Source organism: Tetrao urogallus (genome assembly GCF_951394365.1).
Source record: "Tetrao urogallus genome assembly, chromosome: 2".
In the NCBI taxonomy this organism is placed as follows: domain Eukaryota; kingdom Metazoa; phylum Chordata; class Aves; order Galliformes; family Phasianidae; genus Tetrao; species Tetrao urogallus.
This window is the reverse complement of record NC_136814.1, coordinates 57,141,128-57,167,631: the sequence shown is the minus strand read 5'-3', so window position 1 is coordinate 57,167,631 and position 26,504 is coordinate 57,141,128. Positions and strand designations below refer to the sequence as shown.

Genomic DNA, 26,504 nt, shown 5'->3' with positions numbered 1-26,504 from the left:
ACAGCTTCAGCTTTTGCTGATGTGTTAATTTATTACACTGTTTGGAATATCACCAAAACCACCTCAGAAAATAGTGGCTAAAATTGTACTTTATGAAATAGGTCAAGTCAGTTTGATTTTTACACGGCCAAACACTTTAAAGTAGAAAAACAAAACAGAACAAAACAAAAAAACACCTTTTTTTCCATGTTTGGCTAGAAATATTTAAATTCCCTGCCTGTACATGATCATTTTGAGATCAAGATTCCAAGACAGAGATAGGTTCACTGAAAAACAAGCAGTCCTCACAAAACAGCCCATTGTCACATTGAAAATACTCAAGGCTTACTAGTGTGGAATTTTTCATCCCTAGTCTTGTTCATTTACTGAGGAGTACAAAGTGACAATCAGTGACCCATACAAAACAGGAATCTGCAATACCACTCAAAGAGTAACTTCTCTGTATCAGTGACTGGAATTATGGCCTCAGTTCAGCTGTAGTATTCTGATTTGTACAAGAAAAAAAAAAATGAAAGCAGATACTGAGTAACTCTAGTAAAAAAGAGCAATTACAGAGCTGGGCACTCGCACTGCAGACGTCGCTGAAGCATGTACCAACAGCCTTTAGAACCACTCAGCTTCATCCTTTCTGGGGACAGCTATGAAACAAAAGTATCGGTAGTAACAACTGATTATTAACATGTCTTAACTGAGTGCCAACAGCAGCAGGCAGAAAAGGCCATTGGTCTTTTTCTAGACCAAATCCATCAGCCCCGCTCTTCAAAGAATAAGTTAGAGAAACAAAAAAATAAAAATTAATTTGATGCCACATTTAGAATAAATGTTGAAGTTCAGATTTACAAGACTCCCACAGTACTCTGTTCTGCAGGTCAGTTGCATTCTAGCTCTGCACAAGGTTTACATGCTTAGAACAGCACATCTAGCAATGTCTTGTATTATGCTCTTCATCATCTAGATTTGTGCACACTTGAGAAAGTCCTTAATTAAAACGCTCAAAAGGCTCTTATGTTTCACATTCCTTACAGCTAGACAAGCATGTCATCTCATTCTCCGTATGTTGTTAAAATAAAAAAGAAAGCCAGTGCACAGAGAGCCCTGATTTTCCCCTGCTACGCAGTTCCACTGATTCAGCACAGATACTCTCATTGAGACCTACTTAAGGCCCTGACTGAGAGTAGAACTGAATAGGCTATTTTCACTGATAGCAAAGGGCGTTAAATCCAATCTTCATCCATGACACAGAATGATCTAGGTCAGTTAGTGAACTGAGCTTATTGAAATAATGTTGTTTTATAACACTGACAGATGATAAATGGATATCTAAGTGCAAGAACCAGTGACCATGTCTGTACAGCAAGGACAGCCCTGATGAAGAGCTCAGGCAGAGCAGAAGGGAGATGCAATTCGAAGAGAGTTCCAACAGGATCCTTAGAAAAACAAGTGTGCCTGCAGTTTATACAGCTGAATGAGGGGCAAACTAGCAGCACAAAAATGATTTTAGTTGTGCGGACGACCACTCATGAGACTAACATTGAAGTATTCCAAGTAATTCAGGCTGGGAGGCGGAGGCAGAATAATAGGACACATGTAAAGAAGGATGCTAAAAATTGGAGGAAGAAAAAAGTCACACACACACATGTTAAAAAAAAATAAAAAATTCTTTAGACTGAAGGAACATAGAGAATAAAAAACAATTATTCATTCAAGCTACCAAAATAAAATTGTGCAGAAGCTCAACAATAGGCTAACTGACAGTAGGAGGTCTTCATTGGTGTTTGCTGTGTTTTTCCAAAGGCAGAAGCCAGCTAAATTCAAAGACAAAATAAAGTGAAAAATGAGGAAGGGGAAACCAGAGAAGGCAGGAATTTGGAACCAGGGAAGCTGGAAATAGTGGGCTACTGCATTGTGCTGTCTGTAGATCAAGTTACTGGGATTAATACACTGGTAACTAAGCAACATGTTAGGGGTCTGCAGTACACCATATATTTATGCACACATATAGCACAAAAGACACGAAAACTATTTTAACTAAAACTTAGCACACTGTTGCCTATTAGCTCTATTCTACTACACTGACAATAAACACAATACACATTCAAATTACAATACAATAAACATTCAAATTAGCAGGCAAATTCAAGGCAGGAAAGATCTGTGTTCATATAGACTATAGACGTTCATATATTTATAGTTCATATAAACTCAGTAGAAAGAAAATTGCTATGATTTTTATGAAGTCAGCTGTAATACAATGGATCTTTGCTCTGCATAAGCAAAACAACACACAGCAGGTACTGTGCTAAGCCACCCATACTGGTGTCATGGCAGACAGGTTACAGGGGGTAGGAACAACAAATGCTGAGATGATATATATGTGGAAAATCCAAAATCTGTGCTGTATGAACAGATTGCAAAAGAAAGTGGAGAAGGCTCCATCACAACACATCAGTTGCTGCTTCCATACTTAGTATCACATGCATCTCTCACTGTGCTTTAGTTCTTTGTACTGGATTTCAACTCCAAGAGCAAGCCATTGGTGGGAAAAGAGAGGGAAAGAAATTAGAGCTTTTCTCTCTGAAGGAATGAGAATGGAAATTGCCCTTCACAGAAGGTATGAATTCCTGTTCACTACTAGATTTCTTTTTAGGTTGATCCACTCTGTTCCACTGCCACGCATTGCCCACCTTCTGCTGACATCTCCCAAATTCACATGGGTTCAGCAGTGAAGCAATACAGTGAATCTCAGAGACCTTGGATGCTAGCTGGCAGGTGTCATTTGACAGAGGAGATCCGAGGAGGTGGCAAACTTCTCTTTTACAGTAGCCAAGGGTTACAGCACTCTTTCCAGAACTAGTCTGGGTTTTAGTTCCATCTAAAGGAAACTGAGCTTGTTGTTCTCATTTTGCAAGTGAGTGTCAGCAAACCAAATGCTATATTTAAATACAGCAAATAAGTGAGTGTGCGCATAAGTACATTGCCTCTGGAGAAGAAGAGCTACATTCTAGTCTTTACAAAGTACTGATGTCCTTAACAAGTCACTAGCAATATAAAGACAAACAGGACCTTTGGGAGTACATGATGTTAAAATGGCATTAACTTGCAAAGCTGCAGAACTCAAATTGGTCTTCCGCAGTAATTACATGAAGTGGCAACAAAAGCACACATGCTGGCTGCTGGTGAGAAAGCACAGGGACTCTTTGGAAGCATACAGGGAGGCTGTGACTCACATGACAGTTTGGTGCAGAGAAGGAAATAATGCAGAACTGCAGCCTATGAGATACAACAAAGATGAGAGAGAAAAGCAAAGCAAACTCCCAGTGGCCATCACATTTAAACACATATAAGTATGACTCATTTTGCCCTCTTAGGCTGGGCTCTTGAAGATGCACTGTAGCAGAAATTTATTTTCCTTGCACATTGGTATGTATACATTTAGTTCCACATGCATCTAGTTGCTTGCAGTTTTGTTATATTTTATTTCCCATCTGTTGGACACTCCAGTCTTGGCATTATAACCATATAATCATTTAAACAATATTTTTACTTCCATACATATATATACACACTGGTTCTTGAACAGAAATAGCCCTGCAGAGGACTGTCTGGATTCAGTTGCCTAAGGATAAGCACACGCAGCCCTATGAAAAGACTGTTATTATCTAAAACATCTGCAAGTAGCTGGCAAATATGACATAGGACCTGCAGCTTTCTGCCACAGTAGATGAGGCAAAAACCCTAGCAAGGAACCTAAATGGCAATGGATGTCTATGCTTCGGTAAATGAACTTCATGTTTCACATGAGGCTTACATGCCTACAAGGGCCAAAAATGCCACCGAAACAGTCATGGGTTACAAGTTACTTGACGTACTCTTCTTTTCTACAGTTCATTTAACACCAAGCAGTTCCATGGGAAAATCAAGAAAAATGATGTGTAGGTAGAACATCACAATGAAAAGGAGGTAACATAAATATGCGAGCAGCAAGGCAGCCAATAAATATAGGGATAGTGGATCTAATAGCATAAAACTGAGAAGTGAGAAAACGGAAGTATTGTGGAAGGATACTATTACCAGGTAACCTACCCTTGTGATTTCACTAAAGAAATTCCTAGTTAAATACTTGGTACAACACAGAAGTGACCCATAATCAACATCTAAAATGTAAGATATTCTTTTAACCATTAATTTGACATAAACTGTAAAGTTATATTCCAAAATCAGCTTTGATGCTATTCTGTGCATCAACACTGTCAAGGCAATATTGCTGAACTGTCACACTTCAAAGTGAACACACGGAGGTTTTTCTAGATTTTAGCTTGATGAGCCAATGATAAGGCAAGCCTTTCCCAAAGGCAGAACTTCACAGGCTCACTGTGCCTTTAAAGGGCCAAAACAGAATAGTGAAGTGATCTATTAGATCAGTGAAACTGCAGTCTCATCTAGCAAAACTCCCCATGCCTGAAGAAAAAAACAAATGGTTTGGAAGCACAACCCTTTCCGAAGATGCGCTTTATGTGGAGCACAGTCAACACGTCACTTTATTCAGGATGCACCAGTGCCACACTTCTCCAACATTCAGATAACAATACAATCTCCAATATTAATTGTTTTGAATGTCCTTGAAAATAAGAATTCAGCATAGGTTGGCTGTTTGTCTTTCCAAAAGGGTTGCTTCGCTACAATACAAACATGTGGAAATCCCCTGCCCTACACAGTTTTAACTTACACATTTCTACATTACGATTAAGAAGATCACATCTCACATTTGTTCCTCTGCACACTCTCCATGTGTATTGCCCAACCAGAATAATTTGTGCACGATCACTGCACACTGCAGACCGACAGTGCATGTTAAGACCCAACATGCAGTTAAGACAACAGTAGAAGCTACAGCAGAGTTGACAGTAGCATCACTGAAGAGGAAGAGAGTCTCAGAAAGAACAGGGGCCACCTGCACTGCTCAAACACTAGGTAGGCTGCACTTCTCAACTCCATTCTTATTCTTGTAACTCAAGGCATGACATACCGTGGTGCATCAGTTATCTTTACTGCATGGCAACATACAGTACTTCTGTTTATCTATCTTTTTTTAATGAGATTATAATCTCTTTGGTCAGAAGCACTCATTATGCGCATATGTAAGCAGTGTGTCAGCGTCAATACCTTCCCAGTTTCAATTGGCTTTCCCGCATTAATAGAAGTCCCATCTTAATCAATGGGACCTTTGTTGCCCGTTTCAGCAAGGAAGGGACGGGTCTGAATGGGCCGTAGGGACAAAGCACACCAAAAAAGCCTGTGGTTAGTGCTATGGGGCAACTGTATTTGTGCCGGCGTTAAACATGCCGCAAGGCGCGTGGAGACGCTCAGCCTTCATGGAGGCTGCCTCCCTTGCCCATTTTCAATTCTGCATTTAAAGCAAAACAACAAATGCTGTGAAAAGTTTATCTCATCCCTACGTGCAACTCGCCTCAATCAACAACATTAGATAAATAAATAAATAAATAAGAAACAACAAATCAAACGGAAAGAAAAAAAAAAAAAAAAAAAAAGCCACGATGATAAGTCAAAGCACAAAGCCTGACCCCCACCCGATCGCGCAGGGTCGGGCCGCACAGCGGGCACAGCCCAGTGTTAACAACCGCGGGTTGCTCGGGCAGCAAGCAAGCGCGTCTGTTCCTTAACTACAACCGGCACTTGCTCGCCAAAGGCCCCGCGCAGCGTTAGGAGAGCGGAGGGAAAAAGCGAGAAGCGCGGCGAAAAAGACGCCGGGCCGAGACGGACGCGCTCGGCCTCCCAGCGCAGCCCCTGCCGGGCCGGCTCCGCTCGGGCCCCGCCGCGGGCCGCACCTGCCCGGCCGCACTCACCCGCCGGTGCCGCCGCTGGGGTGGTAGGCGGTGAGCACCACGCCGCGGGAGCCGGACAGCCAGCTCATGGTGCGTGCCGCCGCATCCCTTCCACGGACGCCGAGACGGAGCGAGGCGGCCCGGCCGCGGCTCGGCGCGGCACAGCCTCCCGCCGGAGCGCAGCGCAGCGGGGCAGGGTCGGTGGCGGCAGCGCGGCTCTCCGGGACCGCGCCCCTCCCGCTCCTCCTCCTCCCGCCGCCGCCGCCTCGGGAACCGGGTGCCCGGCAGCACCAGCGGGAGGGTCACGGCGGCCGCTTCCGGCTGCGGAGCTCTGCGGCTGCCCGCGGCCCGCTCCTGCCGCCTCGCGCCGGCCGCGGGCTGCAGCTGGCGTGGAAGCGCTCGAAGGAGGCAGTCAAACGTTACCGCGCTTTGAGCGCCGCGTAACGGGGCGGAGCCGTCGCTGCTGCCCGCGGACGCGGCTTGGGAATGGCTTTGATAATAAAAACTGGGGTTGTTCTCAGTTTCTAGTGCTACTGTGCACGCTGCATGTAAAAATGAATAGCAGCAGATCATTCCACGCTTGCTTTCACTTCTATGTGAAACGGATTTTATTTAAATTATAATCTAGCATTATAAAAATTCCAGCGAGCAGCAGGGTCAGACGAGGACACCGGGAATCGGGCTGCCTTATCGCTGCCGTGTCCTTCCCCAGCTTCTGACTGCAGCCACTTCTGCCACAAGGAAATGGATTGGCTTCAATGTTAACATAACTATTGCATTTCTTTTTCCTTCTCAAAGTAAATATATATATATATATATATATAATGCAACAGTTTCACTTGCAATGAAACATCTGAAAAATTCAGCACTGAGTGTCCTGGCACATCCCAAGGTCTATACCCTCATTTATCTGAATGGCTGCACCCTTAAATAGGAGCACAGAGATTCCAGCCTGTGCTCTAAGGAACAGCTGAAGGAACTGGGATTGTTCAGTCTGGAGGAGGCTCAGGGGAGATCTTATTGCTCTCTACAACTGCCTGAAGGGAGGTCGCACTGAAGTGGGTATTGGCCTCTCTTCCCAGGTAATAGTGATAGGACAAGAGATTATGTCTTTAAGTTGTGGCAGGAGAAGTTTAGGTTGGGTATTAGAAAAAAATTATTCCCAGAAAGAGTAGCGATGCATTTGAAACAGGCTGTCCAGGGAGATAGTGGAGCCACTGTCCCTGTAGGTCTTAAAGAAACATCTACTTGTGTCATTTAACAACATGGTTAGTGCATGTGGCATTGATGTGTTGACAGTTGGACTCAATGTTAGAAGTCTTTTGCAACCTTAATGATTCTACGATTCAGTAGAGCACTGCTCCCCATGGTCAACTGACCAGAATTGCCCTCAGGCAGAGCAAGGCCAACGCATCCTTCAGAACCCGCCATGCACTCAGAGCTGGGAGCTATTGGCTTTGCAGAGTTCATGGGTGATGTCTGGGCATAACTGGACTTTGTCATTGACTTAAGCAGATAACTTTATCCAGGTTTCTTCTTAACGAAGGGTGGCCTTGTATGAAACACAAAGTGGGCTGTCCTTTACTGCTTTGAAAAGGGTCATATCACCATGAAATTTCAAGCCACGGCTGAGGGACCCATTCCCTTCCTCCACCACTGAAGTTCAAGTTCAGCCTGTGCTTTAAGTAAGTGAAAACAACTGGAGGCAAAGGTGTGTTTAGCAAAGCCTGGCTCTTCCATGTCTTATGGAGACTGCTTTATCTGTAAGCAACATGCTAGGTTTTTTGGACTTTTTGTACACAAATTCACTTTTTTTTTTTTTTTCTTTTCAAATTTTGGGACCGTGGCAGGATCCCCTTATATCCAAAGCACAGCTACAGTGCATCATCTCTCAGGCCATGTCTGAAAAGCAGAAATCTATTCCTCACACACAAACACATGCAACACTCAAATGTTTGCACTGATAATTTTAGAAGTACTTCAGCATGAGATGAGAAAGCAACCTATTAATATATGTCACTACACCTATTTACTGTTGCCTTTGGCTCTTAAATGCATGTGCTTAACTGTTGAACAGCTTATGAAGAATTGTTTTTTTAAGGACCCAACCTTTTTCTTTTAAATTGAAACAAGAAAACTAAAAATGTAAATTAAATGAAATTGCCTTAGGACCTGGCAGTTTCTAAAATTTTCAGCTAACTGGCTGCATGCCACATACTGTACTTGATTGTAAAACTACCTTCAAAGAAGAGATTAAAGAAGAAAGAAAGAAAGAAAAGTGAAATATCTAAAGCATTCTGTGCTTAACGAGTGCTTGCCAAAGTGCTATGCCAAACAGAATATATATTAGGTGCCATAAGAGCAAAAATATAAAGTGCTTTTTTCTTTGATAAGCATCTTAAAACACATCATAATTAGGGCACAACACACGGTATGCCCTCTGTAAAGAAAGAATGCAGAAGCACAGTGTAGCCAGTGTGGTGTCAGCAGGCACTGGTCAAAGAAAACTTTGCTGCAAATGAAAAGTGGGAGAAGACTTATATGCTGCTAAGCGACAGATGAAGAATGGCAAAATCTAGAATGAGCTTATACTTATCAACTGGAGAGTAAGCAAGTCTTTTTAAGCATATCACAATGCTGATGGTAAAAAGAAAGGACATAGAAATAAAGAAATTCTGTTAATAAGTGAGAATAGAAATTAAATTACTGATAACTCAGAAACACCAGAGATACTAATTGCCTTCTTCAGTCTGCCTTTAGCATGACGCACTTCAAATGTGCTGAGCATGAAATAGTTCCTGTGGATTTAGGAGCTTAGTTCTAGGCACACTTTTTCCTTTACTCTGTCAGACAGCTTGATAGGTTCAGACTCCTTCCTGCTATGACAACAGAACTCCAGTCCAGTTTATTTCTCTTTGCAGAAACGATTCTGGAGGCAGCTAGATAACATAGACCTACAGATGTTTTATTTCCATACACCGATAGGAATATCCTCACACTTTCACTAGTCCATCCTTTGCCTAAAAAAAACGTACAGTCAGTAATTACTGAGTTTGTAGTTACTAGTCTTGTTCTTAACATGGTATGAGTATAGTAATGTGAAAAGTAAGGTTTCTTATTATCAACTAGACAAGAAGATACTGTCTGGGGCGCATAACTTTACGTGGTAGAAAAAAGATATCACTGAGGGCGGTAACTACTAATCATATTGTCTAGCTGCTGAACCCAAGACTCCTTCAAAGAGTTCAAGTATTCAGATTAAGATGTCAGGCAGTGTCCTTCCACTTAATGTAATTAAGAGCCAGAGCCAAGTAGATCACACAGAGGAAACATATGCTTTGGGGTTTTTTTTATAAAGCAATTACTGAAATGAAAATGTCTCAGAAAATGTCTAATTTGTCACTGTTTTCACAGAATCTCAAAATGTCTTAGGTTGGAAGGAACCTTAAAACCCACACAGTCCCAGTGTGCCATGGGCAGGGATGCTCCCCATCATCTCAGGCTGCCCAGTACCCATTCAACCCAGCCTCGAGCACCTCCAGGAATGAGGCACTACAGTTTTTCTGGGAAGCCTGTGCCAGTGCCTCACCACTCTCCAAATAATTTCCTCCTAATAAATAATCCAAATCTCCCCTTTTTTCATTTAAAACCAGTACCCCTTGTCCTATCACTACCCATCTAAAAAGTCAGTCTCCCTCCTGATTATAATTTCCTATCAAGCACTGGAAGGAATTGATATGCATTTGTTTAACATCTACTTTTGAATTCTCACTGCAAAGCACTTTTTTTTTTTCTTTTTTTCCCCTCAAAAAACAAAAAACAACACTGACATCTTTTTATTTCCAGGCGATGGTTGGTTTTTCACATTGATGTTTCTGATGATACATCAGTTATCAGCAGGTAGAAATGCAATCTATTGAGAAGCACTGGCTTGAGGAAATTGTAGATGATAACCTTACAATTTCAAATTCACGGACTGTCTTCAATGGCCCTACCTCAGTACGTTTATTCCCACCGAGTTCTAGAGTTCTCCTTGGAAGCAATACCAGAGTGTTCAGACAACAAATGCAGGGCTGCAGTGAATGGACAACTGTGCTTCAGGACTTGCAAAATAGATTTGCAATGACCTGGTGCATAACATAATGCTAATCCTTTGCATAACCTACTGTAAAATTTGTTCAGATGGATTTTAAGCCAAACTGAAAAATCCTCAGCCAGCTCACTGCATTTCCATTGTCCAAATTATGCTTTCAGGGCTCCAGCTAGCAGCCAGAGATTGCAAGATAACAAAAGAACAGAAAGTTTTTTGTACATTGTAAGACGATGTCAAACACTTGCTAAGCTCCATACTTGCTGTTGTACTCCACTACATGAAGACCCACACATTCGAGTAGTATTCTGCAGCCATTAATGAATTATGTTAGCAGCAGTATGGGAAAGAACATATAGTATAGGAATGAAGATTACATGTGCAGGGTATGATTTCTGCTGAGCTCTTGATGACTACATCCATGCAAGTGATTTTAGGCTCTGCTCAAAGGCTATCAAACATGTACTATTAGCTGGTAAAATCATCTGGTTTATATTATCCATCCCCTTTAGAACATAAAGATGAATCATGCTCTAGAACTGTCTGCTCCATACCACGGACTAGGAAGATAAACTAGATTATGTAGGTCACATGCAGATATCCACATCTGCCAGATAAGATCTATCTTTAATTCTGTTATGCTGCCTGTGAAAATACATAACATGCAACGTTCACAGTTGAAATGTGCACCATATGGCAAATAAAATGTGGAGTGTTTAGTACTTTGGAATGTACGGTACTAGTAAGTAGGAGGTGTTTTAGATCAGCTTAGTTACCCCTGAATACCAAAGATAGGGACTAAGTCATACACTTGTACGCTGAAAGCAAACTTGCATACAGAAAGCTGATAATATTCTTGTTAGCCAGCACATAACAGACTTTTCTTACAGCTTGATCCTTCAGGCTATTGTGCACAGATCCTGAATTCAAATTTTAATAGGATTTTTTCATGGACAAATATGTCCGTTACTACCAGAACACTGCTCAATAAATGGAGGACTTATTCTGTAAGCAACACAGAATTGTCAAGAAGTGACTGCAAGGACATAACCACAGGTAGGAGAAATAACCCCTTCAGGTTCACTACAAGTAGTGCTGGCCTTCCCCCTTACTACCCTTCACACACAGATCTGAACAGCTGACTTGTTCCAAGCCTTACTAAAAAGAAGAAGAAAAAAAAAAAAAAAAAAAAAAAAAAAAAAAAAGGAGCTCTTCCCACCTTCCTTTCTTTCCTTACAACTTACTCTAAAATGTATCTGGTGCACTCTGGTGGCTGCTTTGGTAATTCTTTATTTGAGGAGTGGAAGAGGTGAAATAGTAATTACTGAGGCAATTTTTGAGATTATCCAAAGCCTGATGAGCACTTGAGTTTATTGCAGTTTATTCAGTTTGATTATTCTTGAATGAAACTCCCTGAAGAAATTCAGGTCGCACCCTCTGCAGCCCATCTGTTTACCTCGCAGGAATGACAGGGAGTTTTGATTATATGAGGTTCTCATCTCGCCTGCTTTAATGTTTTTGCTCATGGTCAGACAGCTGCTCCGTTTTACCCAGAGGTTTATCAGTTCTAGTAATGATAATTTATCCACGTTTATTTACTATGTGACCTTGCACAGTCCTCATCCATGCTTGCAACCCTTTCTACGTCCACATAATGAGGTTAATAATATCAAGCTCTTTGTGAGAATTATTCACCATACGGTGAATCACATTAAAAAGAACAAATGATAAACTTGGTATACTTTTGTAGCACTTCCAAATGAGGTATAGGACTGTGCGGGAAAACCTAATACTACACCTGAAGTTTCACACCACTTTTGGAAAGTTAGCATTAACTTTGGGGGGTGGTGAGGATTTTTTCATTGGCAACTCTGAATGCCTCCTTTATTTTGAGCTAGTTTTGATATAATTTTAGTTTTTCATACTATTACTTCACATGCCTCTAATTGTGAAAAGAGTGTATTTTTAAAATAAATTTGTCTTAGTCTTTCTTAATTCTCTCACAGTGTCTTAGAGGTAGATACACTGTCCTATTGCATGAAAGTGAAATAAATATAGAACTCCAGAGCATGGCATCCAATGTTCCTGATCAATCCTTTTGCATTTGTGTGAAGCAGCTCTATAACTATAGCAAATAAATATCTATAGCAAATAAAAGCCACATCCTGAAAATAAAACCTGTAAACCACAGAATGATTTGCTGTGTTAAAACCCAGGCTGTGCCTCACTCAGCATCATGTCAGTTACTTCCCTAAACCACTTCAGGCCACGATGCAGCGTGGGCTGGGACAGTTTCTTCACACTACATCTGGCTGAGAAACTGAAGCCAAGTACTCTCATGCACATGTCCTCTACGTCAGCCTACTTTTTGACTCCACGCTCTTCCTCTCATTATCCTTCTAATTTTGCTGCTGTCTGCAGAATTCATCACAGCTGAATCTGCAGCACAGAAACATCTGGTGAAGCAAAACATACAATAGCAGTGCCAGAGAAATTTTTTTTTCTGTTTAGTCAGAAAAGCTCATGAAAATGGAAAAAAAAAAAAAATATGAAAATAAACCAGAGCTACCCAGAAATGTGGCTGCTAGCTGACAACAAACCCTTCAGAACAACAAAGGAAATAATCGCCTGAGTCATCAGCTGCTTAAAAGAAAACCTTACTCTGCAAAGGCTTTTAAACTAGAGGATGCTCGGTAAAACGTTGAGTTAACCCAGAGCAAAGTATTTTTAGTTCTCCCCTGTTGATATGAAAAAAAAAAAAATAAAAAAATAAAAAAATAGTCATTTGGCATCATTCCTTTCGCACCCAAAACAAATAATCACAATTTTTAAAACCCTTCCCTCTCCCTTGTTTTACACAGTGAAATCAAATTCAGCCACACTATCTATGGAACAGTGCAAGCAGTGTATTATTCTTATTACTCTCATTTCAAAACAGTCTTCTGAATGCAACATGAATTTTAAAAAAGTGGTTTACATCAACTCAGAACTGCATTTTCCAGAAATTTAACTAAATTTTAAAAGGGCACCACACTTCAGCTATATATGAAGTCCTAACTACAGTTTGAGAAATATGACATTAATGGGACACCTCATAAAACTGTAAGAGTCAGAGATAGAACCAGAAGCGAGTAAGAATATGCCCATATTCTTGCTTGCTGCAGCCTTTTTTTTTTTTTTTTTTTTTTTTTTTTTTTTTTTAAATCAGCTTCCCAGGCTTGTTTTGTTATTTTCATGATAGTTTTTGCATAAACCATCTTTAACAGCAACACACAGCACTTTTGATTTTGAATTAAAGGATAGAACATCTGTGTTTAGAAATTACTTTCCTTTTCCAATAGCTTTGTTGTAACAAGGACTGGCCAAATTTTGAATAAAGAAATTTCCAAACATACACTGTAAGAATAAAAGTGATTATTTGTTTCTGATATTTTCCTGATGCTTTTCATTTGTCTTTCATAAGTATTCAAAACATAACTCCCCTGCAGAACAAATACGAAGAAAATTGATGTAAGCGTGAACACCTGTGCAAGAAATTTTAACAAGAAATAAATGTTTAAGTGCTTATTTGGTTCTTTGTGATTGAAAGCAGCCCATGCAAAAGCTGAAAAAATATCAGTCATAAAGAAAGAAAAATAAAAACTCAAAGCAATGTTATAGCTATACCTATGCAAACGTGCCAAGCAATAACTTTACAATCCATAAGTATTTTTAGGCTGATGCATAGCCACATATGTGTCACAAGTCATTTTACTTGTCATCACATCCATAGCCTCTATGGCCACGGTCCTCAAAGAGTACATTTGTGACATTCACTGATGACTAAGTTTGGGAAATCATTTGTTGTGGCTAATCTTCTCACACCTGTCTACAGAGACTGTGACAGACAGAGCTTTACCATGAAGCTTGGATGAATCTGCAGAAACACAAGGCAAGAGTACGCTACCAGCATTGCGACTTTGGAAGCAATAGCTGTTATTACAGAAGGCTAACCTTGAAAGTTTGTCTATGACGGGATATAACGTGTAGTTTCTGCAGGAAAAACATAACGTTTACAGTTTGCTTAAAAACATTCACAAAAAAAGTGGTATTTGTGTAATAGCAGTCAGATTTACTTTGATTTAAATCAATGCAGAATCTTGCTATTTAATAACTCTCATAATATACAGTAGTGTTCACCATATGTCTGCCAAAAAAAAAAAAAAAAAAAAAATCATCCAACCACAAACAAAACCAAACCAGCAGAGCACAGCATGCCAGGGGTGTGTGCTGCCTGTCAGGGGATATACCACACAGTCAGCACAGAGGAATGCACACCTGGGGCATGGCTGCCACCAGAGCATGGGGCTCAGCCCCCAGGCACCCGCATTGGTGCTGGATCTGTTTCAAAGTTATCTGTTTCAAAACTTTTTTTTTTTTTTTTTTTTTTTAAAGCAATCCTTTAAATTGTATTTTAGCAAGTAAGCATTTTCAGTAATTTTGGGAGGCTGGGGGATTGATAAATTCTCAACAAAAAGAGATTCGTCCTGTATGTGAGCATGCATGTGACAATGACATTTGGCAGAATGCGTAACTTACAGAGATACTTCTCATGCCCTCAGCTCTGCCATTCTTGAGGGAATTTAGCTATTTCATTTAGTAATGTTTGGGAACGTTTTACAGAAGCACACGTGGGGACAGTCACCTGCAGGAGCGTCTCTCCAGTTGCCACCTGCTGGCTGACGTGCAAAGTTCCCACACCATGGACGTATTTCTGCTCCACGACAGTCTGCAAGTAGCTCAGAATTGTAATAGCAGCATTAACAAGTATCACAAAAATTCATTCATGTCAGCTCAGCAGATGGGAGTAATACTCATCACTACTCATATTGTTCATGTTTTGATCTCTCTGTGCTATCGCATATCATCTAGATTTAAGAGGACAAGGTATAAGGGTGAAGTATTAATCAGAAACATGGCAAAAACAGCACACGTGACAAACAAAGCAAGGCTAACGTACTGTCCAAATGTTTTCTCTCAGCCGATGACTGTATGTGTAGACATATAATCATCTGCTGTAGGAGAGTCTCATCCTCCCCCTGGCATTATCTGCTGCAACATTTGTTCAGGAAGACTTTAAGCTGGCTCCCAACAGGACCTCAGTGCCCTTCCTTCATCCTCTCAAGAGCAGCACTGGCTGCACTGGAGTTGGATGGCCCTCCATATCTTCAGGCTTGTGAATTCTCATCTGGGGACAGAATTTACAGTTGTGGGATGAATTACTTTCTTTCTTTGAGTTTATAAAACATTTGTCATGTTTAAACTGCCTTTTCCTTGTTTATTGGGGATAACTTTAGGACAATCAAACAATTTCCAACTTTGCTTTTGACTTTCTTTTTTTGTTAGATCCATTTTATTTAAATATCATTCTTTGCATTGTATAGATATTTTACAAAACAGTCATATGATCAAATTTGGGACCTTTCTTTCCCCTGGGTAAAAAAAACAAAAAAAACAAAAAAAAAAACAAAAAACAAAAAACAAAAAAAACGAAAACCAGGAGGAAGAAACAGAATGTGAAACTCTATAAGGATTTGCTTGCTATTCTTCCCCAATGCCTCCACTAAAATGACAGGATTAGCAAGGATTGGCTTCCTCTCATCTTCATGCTCAGAAATAAATTTCCTGTTCGGACTCATAATAGCAGTACCTAATTTTGGAGCACTTCCCAAAGGTATTACTGAAAGGTGCTTTCTCACTGGGTCCTTCTATACTTTAACTATGCCAGTTTTACTCTTCCACAAATGGTAAAGAAAAAAAAAGGAGGCCCTAGCGTAGATGAGGTTTTATCAGTATAAAAGTATTTTATTTATAACTAATTTAATGCCCATATATGTATTTAGGTACCAATCCAAAATGCTGTTCTACTGTTTCTGCAGTAGGGCTTCAACTAATACAGCTATTGTAAATAATAATAATAATAATAATAATAATAATAATAATAATAATAATAATATTTAATTTTTTTTAATCACATTTCTCACTGATATAGGCTGGTTTTCAAGAGCACAGAAGCCCAGAAATTACTCACAGAATTTCTGAAAATTACTCTTCAGCTACTGAACCTTCAGATATGCATCACTTGTAGTTTTACCAAAAGGTCAGCCCAGAGGCCACATGTCTATACACTACTTCTGGATTCCTGATCAGATCTTCAAATCTGTGTGTCTCCATGAATAAAAAGTTAACGGGAAAAAGCTGCACATCTGCCACAATCATTCTTTTGGTTTTTCTTTTCCTGGTATTTTCTTCTCTCCAATCGCTTTGGGGTATCACTAAAAATACAAAATTGCTACGCAAGATTATTGTTGCTTGTGAACAGATTTCAAGCTGAAGATTATTTCCTTTTCATAGCCCCAGTCTGAGAGCAATCTATTTGTGGAAACATCGGGTTCTGCAATATTATCTATGCAAAGTGCATTTCGTTACAGTAATCCCAGGAAGATGCTCTCACAAAGAATCTGCACAATGTATAATGTGTGCTGTTAGCTATTACAGAATATAGCACTTTTGAGATTGTTATGGCTAAGTGCTGCCTAAAGTACTTGTTACAGTGGTGAAAATAGTACTCTGGTTTATCAAATGACATAATTTGTTAGTTGCCAACAAGCTGTGAAATGGGAGTAACTTAGGGGTTACTATATCCTGAACTGGGAACGCCAGCCTCTCAAGGCTTCAAACTTCTTCGGACTCACTGGAGTTCACTACACTGAGCTGTTCAGTTGAGAATATTGTAACTATTTTAGCCAACATAATTTCTCTGTCGTTTGACTGCAGAAAATTACCTTCATGAAAGGCAAGGCTGATGCTTTAAAATGAAACTTTGTAACAACTGCCTTGGAAGGACCTAAATGTCAAAACATAAAGCCTTAGTATGTGCTTTGCACTTTGCGCTACTCACAGTTGAGGATGGAAAGTGCAATAATGTTGAAATACATGTTTATGTACTATTCTTCGATAGCAACACAGATAATACATAAGAACACTAGAAATATAGCTACAAATCTAACAGTGGCATTTTCTGTACTGTACTTTGTGCATGTCAGAAAGTCTTTTAAGCCACAAAAGTACATGCCAAACTCTTCTGTCATAACAGTCTCTTACAAGTAAACAATGCATGCTAATAATAAAATAATATTCGTCTAAGCCACACATTCAGACCACAGCTGCTGCTAACAGGATGTTTGCTTCCAGCAACCAAACAAAACACAATGGAAGCTGTGTTTATGATAAGCAATATTAATATTTAAATTATATTGAATATCATTTCTTACTCAGGGCTCATACAGCTAATCCTAGCAATTTTTCTATTGGCTGCTGTAATTACAGCACCAAATTAAAAAAAAAAAAAAAAAAAAAAAGACAGGAAAGGCAGCCTGCAGACGAAGCCTAGACCTTAAGCAAGTAAGACACAAAACTTGAAGGGGAAAAAAATTACTATCCCAGTGGACTGTTCACTGTGTTTTAAAGTGCAAGAACTAAGGGGTATTAATTATAACCAAGATGAAAAAACAGATCCCAAACAGACAGAAGGTGGTGGCATTTCCCACGAAGTGTCATTACGCTTGTCACAGGATGCTGAGTAGGCTAAAAGCTTGCAGGGGTCTGAAGTGAGACCAGAGATGTTAGTGGGAAATAAATCTATGAAATATTACCAAACCTCTAGGAAGAAATCTGGATCAGGATCTGCCTGGCAGCATATGGCTGCAACTGTGTGCTAGCACTGCTTTACAACTCTGTCTGGGAAGTAGTAAGTACTAATAGGACACCACACTGATGGATTTTTAGCCCAATACAGTACAGCTACTTTTGCATTCACATAGTCTATAAATAAAAATTATTCCAGTTACTTGCAGCAGTGAAAGTAGTGTAAATGTGTATGAGTGACAAAAAAATACAAGTTATGATGCAGCATATATCACAGCAGTAAAAAATAAAATCTTTATGATACTGCATTATTTAAAATTGAACTTGATTTAATGTTTGATTTGTTGTTGTTGTTGTTGTTGTTGTTTGTTTTAAGGAACACATTCTTTTTAACAATGAGTGAATTACTTAAACTTTTCAAGGATACAATTTTCTCATCAGATTTTAAAGCATCCCCATTCAAGGAAATTTAGATCATATGTAATCTGCTTTGGTCACAAAAAACTCCAGGAATTCAGCTCCCAATCTGAATCCTGACAAGTGCTGTTTGGACTGCTTCCGAGATGAAGCAATTCTTCAATTCTAGCCGTTGTAGCTGAAGCATTTTAAACACAATAACATTGACGGTACACTTATCTGCAGAACACAGACCCTTTTTTCAATTGCAAGCCAAGTTTTTAGCTATCTTTATTCAGTGAATTATGTATTAGCAAAGTAAACCTGTATTTAAATTTTAATGCAGCGTTTTAGTCAGGTGAAACTTGTATTTACGCCCAGTTTGGAAATGTAAATATAAAAAACGTCAATGGACAAATAAGCAAGAAAGGTCCTTTGCATCACTGCAAATTTCAGAGTGATGTTTTGAGTTAAAAAATTAGAGCTGCCAAATAACTTTTGCAAGCGTAAAATATAGCAATATTAAGAATTCCTCTCTATTGAAGGCTTTCCAGAAAGAAAAAAAAAATCTACTATCACCATGTAATGTCAGTATATATCAATCCCCTCATCTTCCATGAAAATCAAGTTCAGACACATCCCTGGAGCTTCTTGTAGTGATGCACACCGTCTCATTGAATGCTTGGCTCTGGGGTTATGTTAGAGACAGTACATACTTGGGTTCCAGCTGTACTTCAAATAAATGTATATTTATATAAATATACATTTTATATACAATTTATATAAGTGTATATCCTCCAGACTAAACTACAGCAGATAGTACAAATAAAGGAAACTCACTTGAGAATACTCACAAGAACTCACCTGTTTAAAGATGGTATTAAATACACTTCACACAACAGGACTTTATTTTAAGCAGAATATTCTATATTCTGTTTTCTTCCATTTTATCTCTAAAAATTTGACCAGTATTTATACATTCTTCAGTATCATAAAAGTGCCTGTAATATTTAATTCTGTATATTAGACCTTGTAATATTTGCATTTTGCTCCATTCATTCACATTTGCACATATAATCTCATCACTAGAAGCAGCTAATAAGAAAGAGCAAGCAGAACCCAGTGATTTGCTAGGCTAACAACCTTAGCATGACTATTACCAGAGTGTGTCCAAAGATCCTCTAAATTATAAACTTGTGTTTGACTCAGGAGCGTGATGCTAGTAATGAATGAGAAGGCCTGCCTCTGCCTATTTAATCCTTGTCATGTTCCAGCCATGGAGATCACTGTGTTCAAACATGAGGAATTCTGCTTTTCTAGCATGTACATGCTGTGAAAGAGCAGGCAGCAGAGTAAGACCATTTGTATTTTCAGTCCTGGTGTTAGAAATACCTCGTGTTTTTTCACTTCTCAGAGCGGTTATTGGGCAGGTGACCTGATGAGTGCTTGGCCATGTTCCTATTTCCTTCAAGCTGGGAGTCCTGCCACTGGATGTTCAGAAACAGCTTTGGTCATTTCTGCTGTCAATAATATGATTTTTCAAATTAATTGTCTTAATCAAAGCAGAATAGTTCTCAAATTGACACTGACATAATCCTTAGTCTTAGTGGGAGTAATGTCCTTAGCACTAATACAGAGTGCTGGGTAACTGAACACTAAATGGTGCCCTTCACCACCTTCATTGCTCCCTGTCAATATGTCCATCCCTACTTAGATTTTTAAGGACTTCACCTGAAACTATAATTAAGTATTTTAGAGCTTCTTTCAGTTTTGAGGTTCTGTTCTTGAGATACAATATTACCTGCCTGACCTGAAATATGGCTTTTATTTTCTCACCTCTATCATGCCTGCACTTCATTGTGTTCCCAAGCTAAACTCAAAAAGCATCCATAAATAGGGACAGGATCTTCAGACAATATTCTCTCACAACTAACACCAATCACTCTTCTGTGCACCACTGACTCAAAAAGAGATTTTTTTTAAGAAATACTACCACTGAGAGTTAATTTATACGTTACATTTTAACATTACAAACATTTCACCTTCTGTTTTCAATAAATAATTTGTCATTTAGCAAATCATTTTTTAAAAAATTGCCAATACCAGATGTATTTAATATATGAGTGTTACAGTAGACACCAGTAAAATCACTGACAATCTATCCCAAGATTCAGTGTCCTCACTAACTAACACAGAACAGACTTCACCTAAGTATCCTAGCAATGCAAATCTCAGGGAGTACCTGAAGCAAACACAGTCCAGTGGCAGGAAATTGGCAGCTGGCAGGAAAAGCAGAGATGTCAGCAACCGCTGTCCAGTCACTCCACAGGATCTTCCACCTTCAGAAGCTTCAGAACCCTGCTAGCTTCCAGCATGGCCCACCACCAACAGTGCAAATTACACTGTCATGACATGCTTTTTTTTTTTTTTCCCCCCCAGTAAATGTGTGCCAAATCTCTGTCGTTTAGTGTGGGGATTTTTTTCCCCACTCATGAAAAGTTTTGAATTCTGCCATCTCACTTACTCCTAACTAACTAACTAACTAACTAACTAACTAACTATATGTATGTATGTATGTATGTATGTATGTATGTATGTATATACACACACACACACATATATATATATGTATATATATATATACATATATATATATATATATATGTACTTTGGGTACTTTGCTGAAAATGAACTATGTTATGTATAAAAGGTTATATAAACGGTTATATATTAAAAAGGGTTTTATTGCAATAAACATGCAATTTATGGAAGTATGAAATACTACTAGAAGCACTGATCTTGCAGTAGCACAGCAAGATTTTTCCATTAAAATAAACAAGAAACAACTGTTGTCAGATGGCAGCATGATGCCAATAGTCCAACATAAGGGATTACATAATTTTAGTCATCCTAATCCTAGCACATAAGCATTAAATAGAAGCTTCCTTTAGTAAAAATATCATGCAGGATTTACAAATCTGAGGTAAACCCTTAGATAGACAGCAACATGAAGCCAAAAACATTAAAATGGTGTCTCTGCATTGGCTTTAAAGGCATCTTGAAAGAAAATATAATACCCCATACAGCACTGAAATCTATTCTATACAGGTCAACAGGATTTATTTCCCCTTTAGTAAATTGAAATTGACCTTGTACCTTGCCAGGTGAAAGAGTATAATGTAAATTGCAAACAGTGCAGATTGCAGGAGGGATTCAGCATTTACAAGGGTGTCACTGCTTGCAAACTGCACTTGAAGTTCTGAAAGACACTTCAAACTGACATTTACACAAACATATCTGTTCTGCCCTCATTTCACCCCATAAAACTGAAAGTCTTTCCAGATCCCAGATGTAGCAAGTGCTCATACATACTTTCCAATGTTTTTCCCATGATTGCTCATAAATAACTTCTTACCCTATATCACTTTTAACAAAGATATGTTCTAGTGTACTTATTATCTACATTTTGATGAGTGCCATTCAATAACTAGTTATGGCAGTGGTCATCTCTTTATTCTTCCAATGTTGTTTCTCCCAGTTGTTATTGACAACACTGGGTGTCTCATGCAGCAGACAGTACACTGCTGCTGTGGAGAACAAAAGCTAAGGACAAATTTTATGCTATACATAATTCAAAATGCTATCACACAGCCCAATCCTTAAATTTTATTAGAAATTGATCTCTTAACTGAATTAACTACTCACAGCAGGCTTTTATCCAAATTAAGTTTACTTCTGATGGTTGCCTAGAGGCAGATAGTCTTTAAAGATTACTGGAGGTCTAAACCCTTCTCTCTCATATATATAATTACAAATCAATACTGGGCCTCTAACTCATAGAAATAATGTGCTTTTCTCTGGCTATGGAATCTGTTGTCACGAGATCTAATTGCATTTACTGTTGTAGTAGCAAAATGTAGTACTTTTCTAAGAGATTAAACTGTTGCAAGTGTTGGCCATCTAATATGGCACCATATACTTCCCTGCTATGAAAAGCAGAAAAAAACAAAACTGTTTAAACAAAATTAAAAATTCCTTTGGGAAAGATCTGTGGGAGACCAGCTCTTCTCCAGTACCTATGCTTCACTATAATTCGATAGCAGTAAGACACAGGGGAGAAGGTCCCACAGCTCGCTTACATGGCAGAGGTTCCATCATCTAAGACAAACTATAAATGGCTTCCAAATACGTTTATCTCCTATTTATGAAGATGTTACCACAACTTTAAATGTCTTTCTACACATGTATTTGCACATCTGAGCAACTGGGAACACAGTGGATGTCTGCATGCAGAAGTCAATGGCTTCACTGTTCCTCACTGTTCCTCATGGAGGAAACTGCAAGGAACAAAATAACACACATTCCTTGCTCTTTAGAAACTACATTTCCTATTCACAACAATCAGACACACCAACAACTGTTGAACTTTCATTACTCCTTAACAACTGTTGAATGTACTCTACATGACAGAAAGAGAACAGAAGAGGCACATTGCTACTCTTACTGTGTAAGTTTTGCTTTAGAATTCACATTCAGGTGCTTCACCTTCTTCCCACTGAACACTGCTTGTACATATAACTTTGTTCCCTTTTGTGTCCGAATAAAAGTATTATAGAAGAGTTACTGAAGTAATGAAATACAGCACTCTTTATAATGGCTGTGTGTCACTCCTTCCCCAAACTGCTCTGCGCAATTACAATGCCAACCACCTACAGATAACATTCAGGATATGCCTCTAACTATTTTAATATTTACTGGTAGATTCTGACATTCAATCACATGTAAGTCATCTTCAGAAATTTGTTTTCTGTACAAAGAATGAAGAATTAAGTACTGCTATAGAATTGGCTATAGGGACTGCTTTGCACCCGTGAAAAGACCTCTAATTTCTGCCTGAGGCACAGAAAAAGAAAGAAGAAAAATGTACATGTAAGCAAGAGCAAGCAGGTCTGGGTCTTATTATCTTGTTTATGTACATGCACACACATTTCAACAATGGATAGCTCTTTGGTTTTGATGCAAGAATTACAGTAATATCCATGCTGTCAGTAAATGCTTCTGATCACATGATCTGGAATTAAGGAGACAACCTGCTCCAGCACCTGATAATATTTCTACTTTGAAAACATGATTAAAAAGAACAGAACCAATAAATAAATTAATTAAAATGATCATTCTCTCTAGCCTAGAATGGCTAGAAGGAAGAAACAAGCAGAGTTTTTAGTTCCATATTTACCTCAATTTTAAGCTTATTTTATGAGAATACGAAGTATGAGTACCTCTGTTTCTTAACACTACTAACTTTATTGAATGACCGTAACAACTTGCATTTTGCTGGACATCTTTGAGTTGAACTTGCCTCCAATGTCATTCTTGCCAATTGTTTTTGCCTGTATACTATTATATGTTTTTAATTAGCATGCATTTACTTATATCCTCTCATGTCTTGTCACTACTTGTGACAAGTAGTCTCATGTCTTGTCACTACTACAAGAAATTTTTTAAACTCCAACTATTTACAGGGTTTTGTTTTGTTGTTTTGTTTTTACAAAGTCACCAACTTCTTGATACAACATCTCTTGTCTTAAAATGATTCAAGTTACTGATCTAATAACATCTGATACTTATTCAAGTTCCCACCACCACTCAGCAGGAAGCACAGTGGCTAAGAGATGTTATAGATTGTTGGCTTTTAACCATTTTTATTTTCTTAGCTGGATTTTCTACAAATTTTCCCCTGTATTGACCCCCTCTGCTTTACATCCCTGGTGTCATTTTGATCCTTCTGCTGCAGAAAGGAAAATTATTTAAGTGACGTTTAATGATTTCTTCAGGCTGATGGATGCTAATGGCCATACTGGTTTATTCTTTAGACTGGCGAGTATGAAGATGGTTTAAGAAGTACAGGTTTTCAAAGTACTAAATCTGATAGGAAATTATAATTAGAACATGATAGGAATCAAGTTTCCAATGGTTCAAACAATTACTGTTGCAGTAGAAAAAAAAAAAAAAAAAAAAAAAAAAAAAAGAACGTGGCTTTTCATCTATTCAGCCAGTTTTGCTGATGATGCTGTGGCTATGAGGGTAAGTTGATAAAGATTGGAAGAAATAAATATTTGAGTAGGAAGAAATAACGGTGTAGATGTCTAGCAGAATTATTACTGCTTTATTTCTTAGCAGTCTGAGAAGAGCCTCATTTCCCTTGCTGGCAGGATCCTGCCACAGGACAGAAAGCAACTGCATCTCTTTGCCTTCCTACAGCACCTGGCATTCCTGGTGAAAAACTGAAATGGGATTGCCTGAGCTCTGGGAATCCTCCCACTTTTGTATAGTTTCTGAGAGGCACTGCACACAGCTGGAAGGGCAAAAACAAAACACAAACAAAAAGAAGTGGTAGTAACCTTTAGTCAGAGCTGTCCTACAAATATATGAGACTCACCACCACACTGCACAAGTTTAATTGAATAAAAACAGCTGGATGGGCACTCCTAACTCAGTTTCAGAATTTTCTGCAAATTGTCATATATCGGTTAGAAAGTAGTTTAAGCTATTCCAAGATAGCCATAAACAAATACCATCTTTTTGAGTCAAATGTGTGATGAGACTGAGATCTTCGCAGGGCTAATACATCCTCTGTAATCCTCTTTAGTCAAAATGAGTGGAATTAACTACTTGAAACAGAATGTCTTTACTAATGCAGCATTTTCCTGAGCACATGCTTTTTATATCCTTTCTCACTTTGAAACAAAAATGAGATTTACTGCTTACACATTGCTGATGTCTAAGTCTAAATCTTGAGTCCTCCGTTCTACAGCTTCACTGTGGGCTTATCATACACTCAGTATCCTCCAAGGAAAAACAGGTGGCAATTTCATAAAGACAACTGACAAGTGCGTAGCGTCTTCAATTGGAAAAAGAAATGGATTTATCTAAGTGCTATATTTGGTATAAGCAAAAATCCTTCAAGAAAAACAGGAGAGAGAATAAGAACGCTCTGTCCTAGAGGCCAAAAAACATAGGAATAAAATGAGAACTGTCAAAAGTCAATCTGAGTCCTGACAGCTGACAGGCCTGAGACTCACCAATGTAAATTCAAAAAAAATGGATGCTACTCTTCGACAGCATAGACTAAAAAAGAACTGAAATTACAGTGAAGATGTTATAGAATAAGAATAGAGATGCAGTTAAAAACAGAGTTGGCACAGGCACCTCAAAAACAAATGAATTTTCTGAATAACACCAAATTACATTCAATCCTGAAGCGAAGCTTTAAGTTTGGTAAAATAAAGCCAAGCAGAATGGTTAATCTGCCCTAAACACTGAAATAACTCACCTATGAAATGGGGAATTCAGTAGTAAGTAAGTAATATATATATATACATATATATATATATATTTAAATATATATATATATATATATATATGATGTATTTACATATATATATATATGATGTATTTTTTTATATATCAGCTCATGTGATGCCACATTGTCTGAATTGTATATATTATGCTTACATTCTCAAGTAGAGAAAAACCGTGGTCTTGGCAACTTTACATCTGTTGCTCTGTGCTTGACAGTGCCCATGTCTCTTAAAATACTCTGAATGAAAGGATATACTGAGATGCTGAGGTAAATAGAAACATGGGGTAAAGTACAACAAATGTGTCTTTACCAAATTAGTACAGATTTCAGTATTAAAATAACTTAATTAATTAGAGGGGTATGCAACTAATTTAACCTTTATGTACTTCACTAGTACATTTGATATTGTACCACAAAAGGAACGTAATTACATTCACAGTTACGCTAACAAGACAGTGGGAGAAATGAAAGTTTATAAACTGAGGAAGGAATTAACTGAAAAAAAAGATAGAGTTATATTACACGGAAAAATGAGTTGACAAGTTGGGGAAGAGAAATCTTCCGATTACAGTTTCTCAAGGTTCCTTCTCACTAGCCATGTTATTATTTAATATTTTCATTAATAACTTTAGCACAATAAGAAGAATGCGACACTTGCTGACAGCATGAAATTAGGAATATCGATTTAGAGAAAGTCCAGCCTATTTTACAGGGGGGAAAAAAAAAAAAAAAAAAAAGAGAATAGAATGATTGGGAAAAATGATACAAGTGGTTGTATTTAATAGACATAATAACTAGATTTTAAGTCATAAGTCAGAGGACTCCTCAGTTTAAAATATGAGACATTAATTGGTCATAAGACAGCTATGAGACACAGCACTGTAAAACAAGAAAAAAGATGTAGCCAGACTGAATAGAAAAGTGTCAATATTATCAGATCATTGATCATTGATTAAAATCAGTTTGCCCTGTGGGCACTCATAATCAAGAAAGATTCAAGCATGGAATGATCACATGGAAAAATTTAAAAAAATATTAGTACAAGCAGTTACGAAACAAGGATGGATTGCTGTTAAATTTGCTGATTGTGAGTGCTTGTAAACATAGAAATCTGGGATGAGAAGAA

The 26,504-nt window shown here is 38.5% G+C and overlaps 1 protein-coding gene across 1 annotated transcript in view; it reads right to left on the bottom strand.

Moving 5' to 3' along the window:
• ARHGAP18 (Rho GTPase activating protein 18) overlaps positions 1-5,932 on the bottom strand; it is a gene marked incomplete at both ends in the record, with an annotated part of 58,154 nt that extends 52,222 nt beyond the window's left edge. The window contains one exon of the mRNA XM_079532492.1: positions 5,865-5,932. Coding sequence (XP_079388618.1) covers positions 5,865-5,932 — 68 coding nt within the window. The remainder of the gene's footprint in view (positions 1-5,864) is intronic.
• Between the last annotated feature and the right edge of the window lie 20,572 nt (positions 5,933-26,504).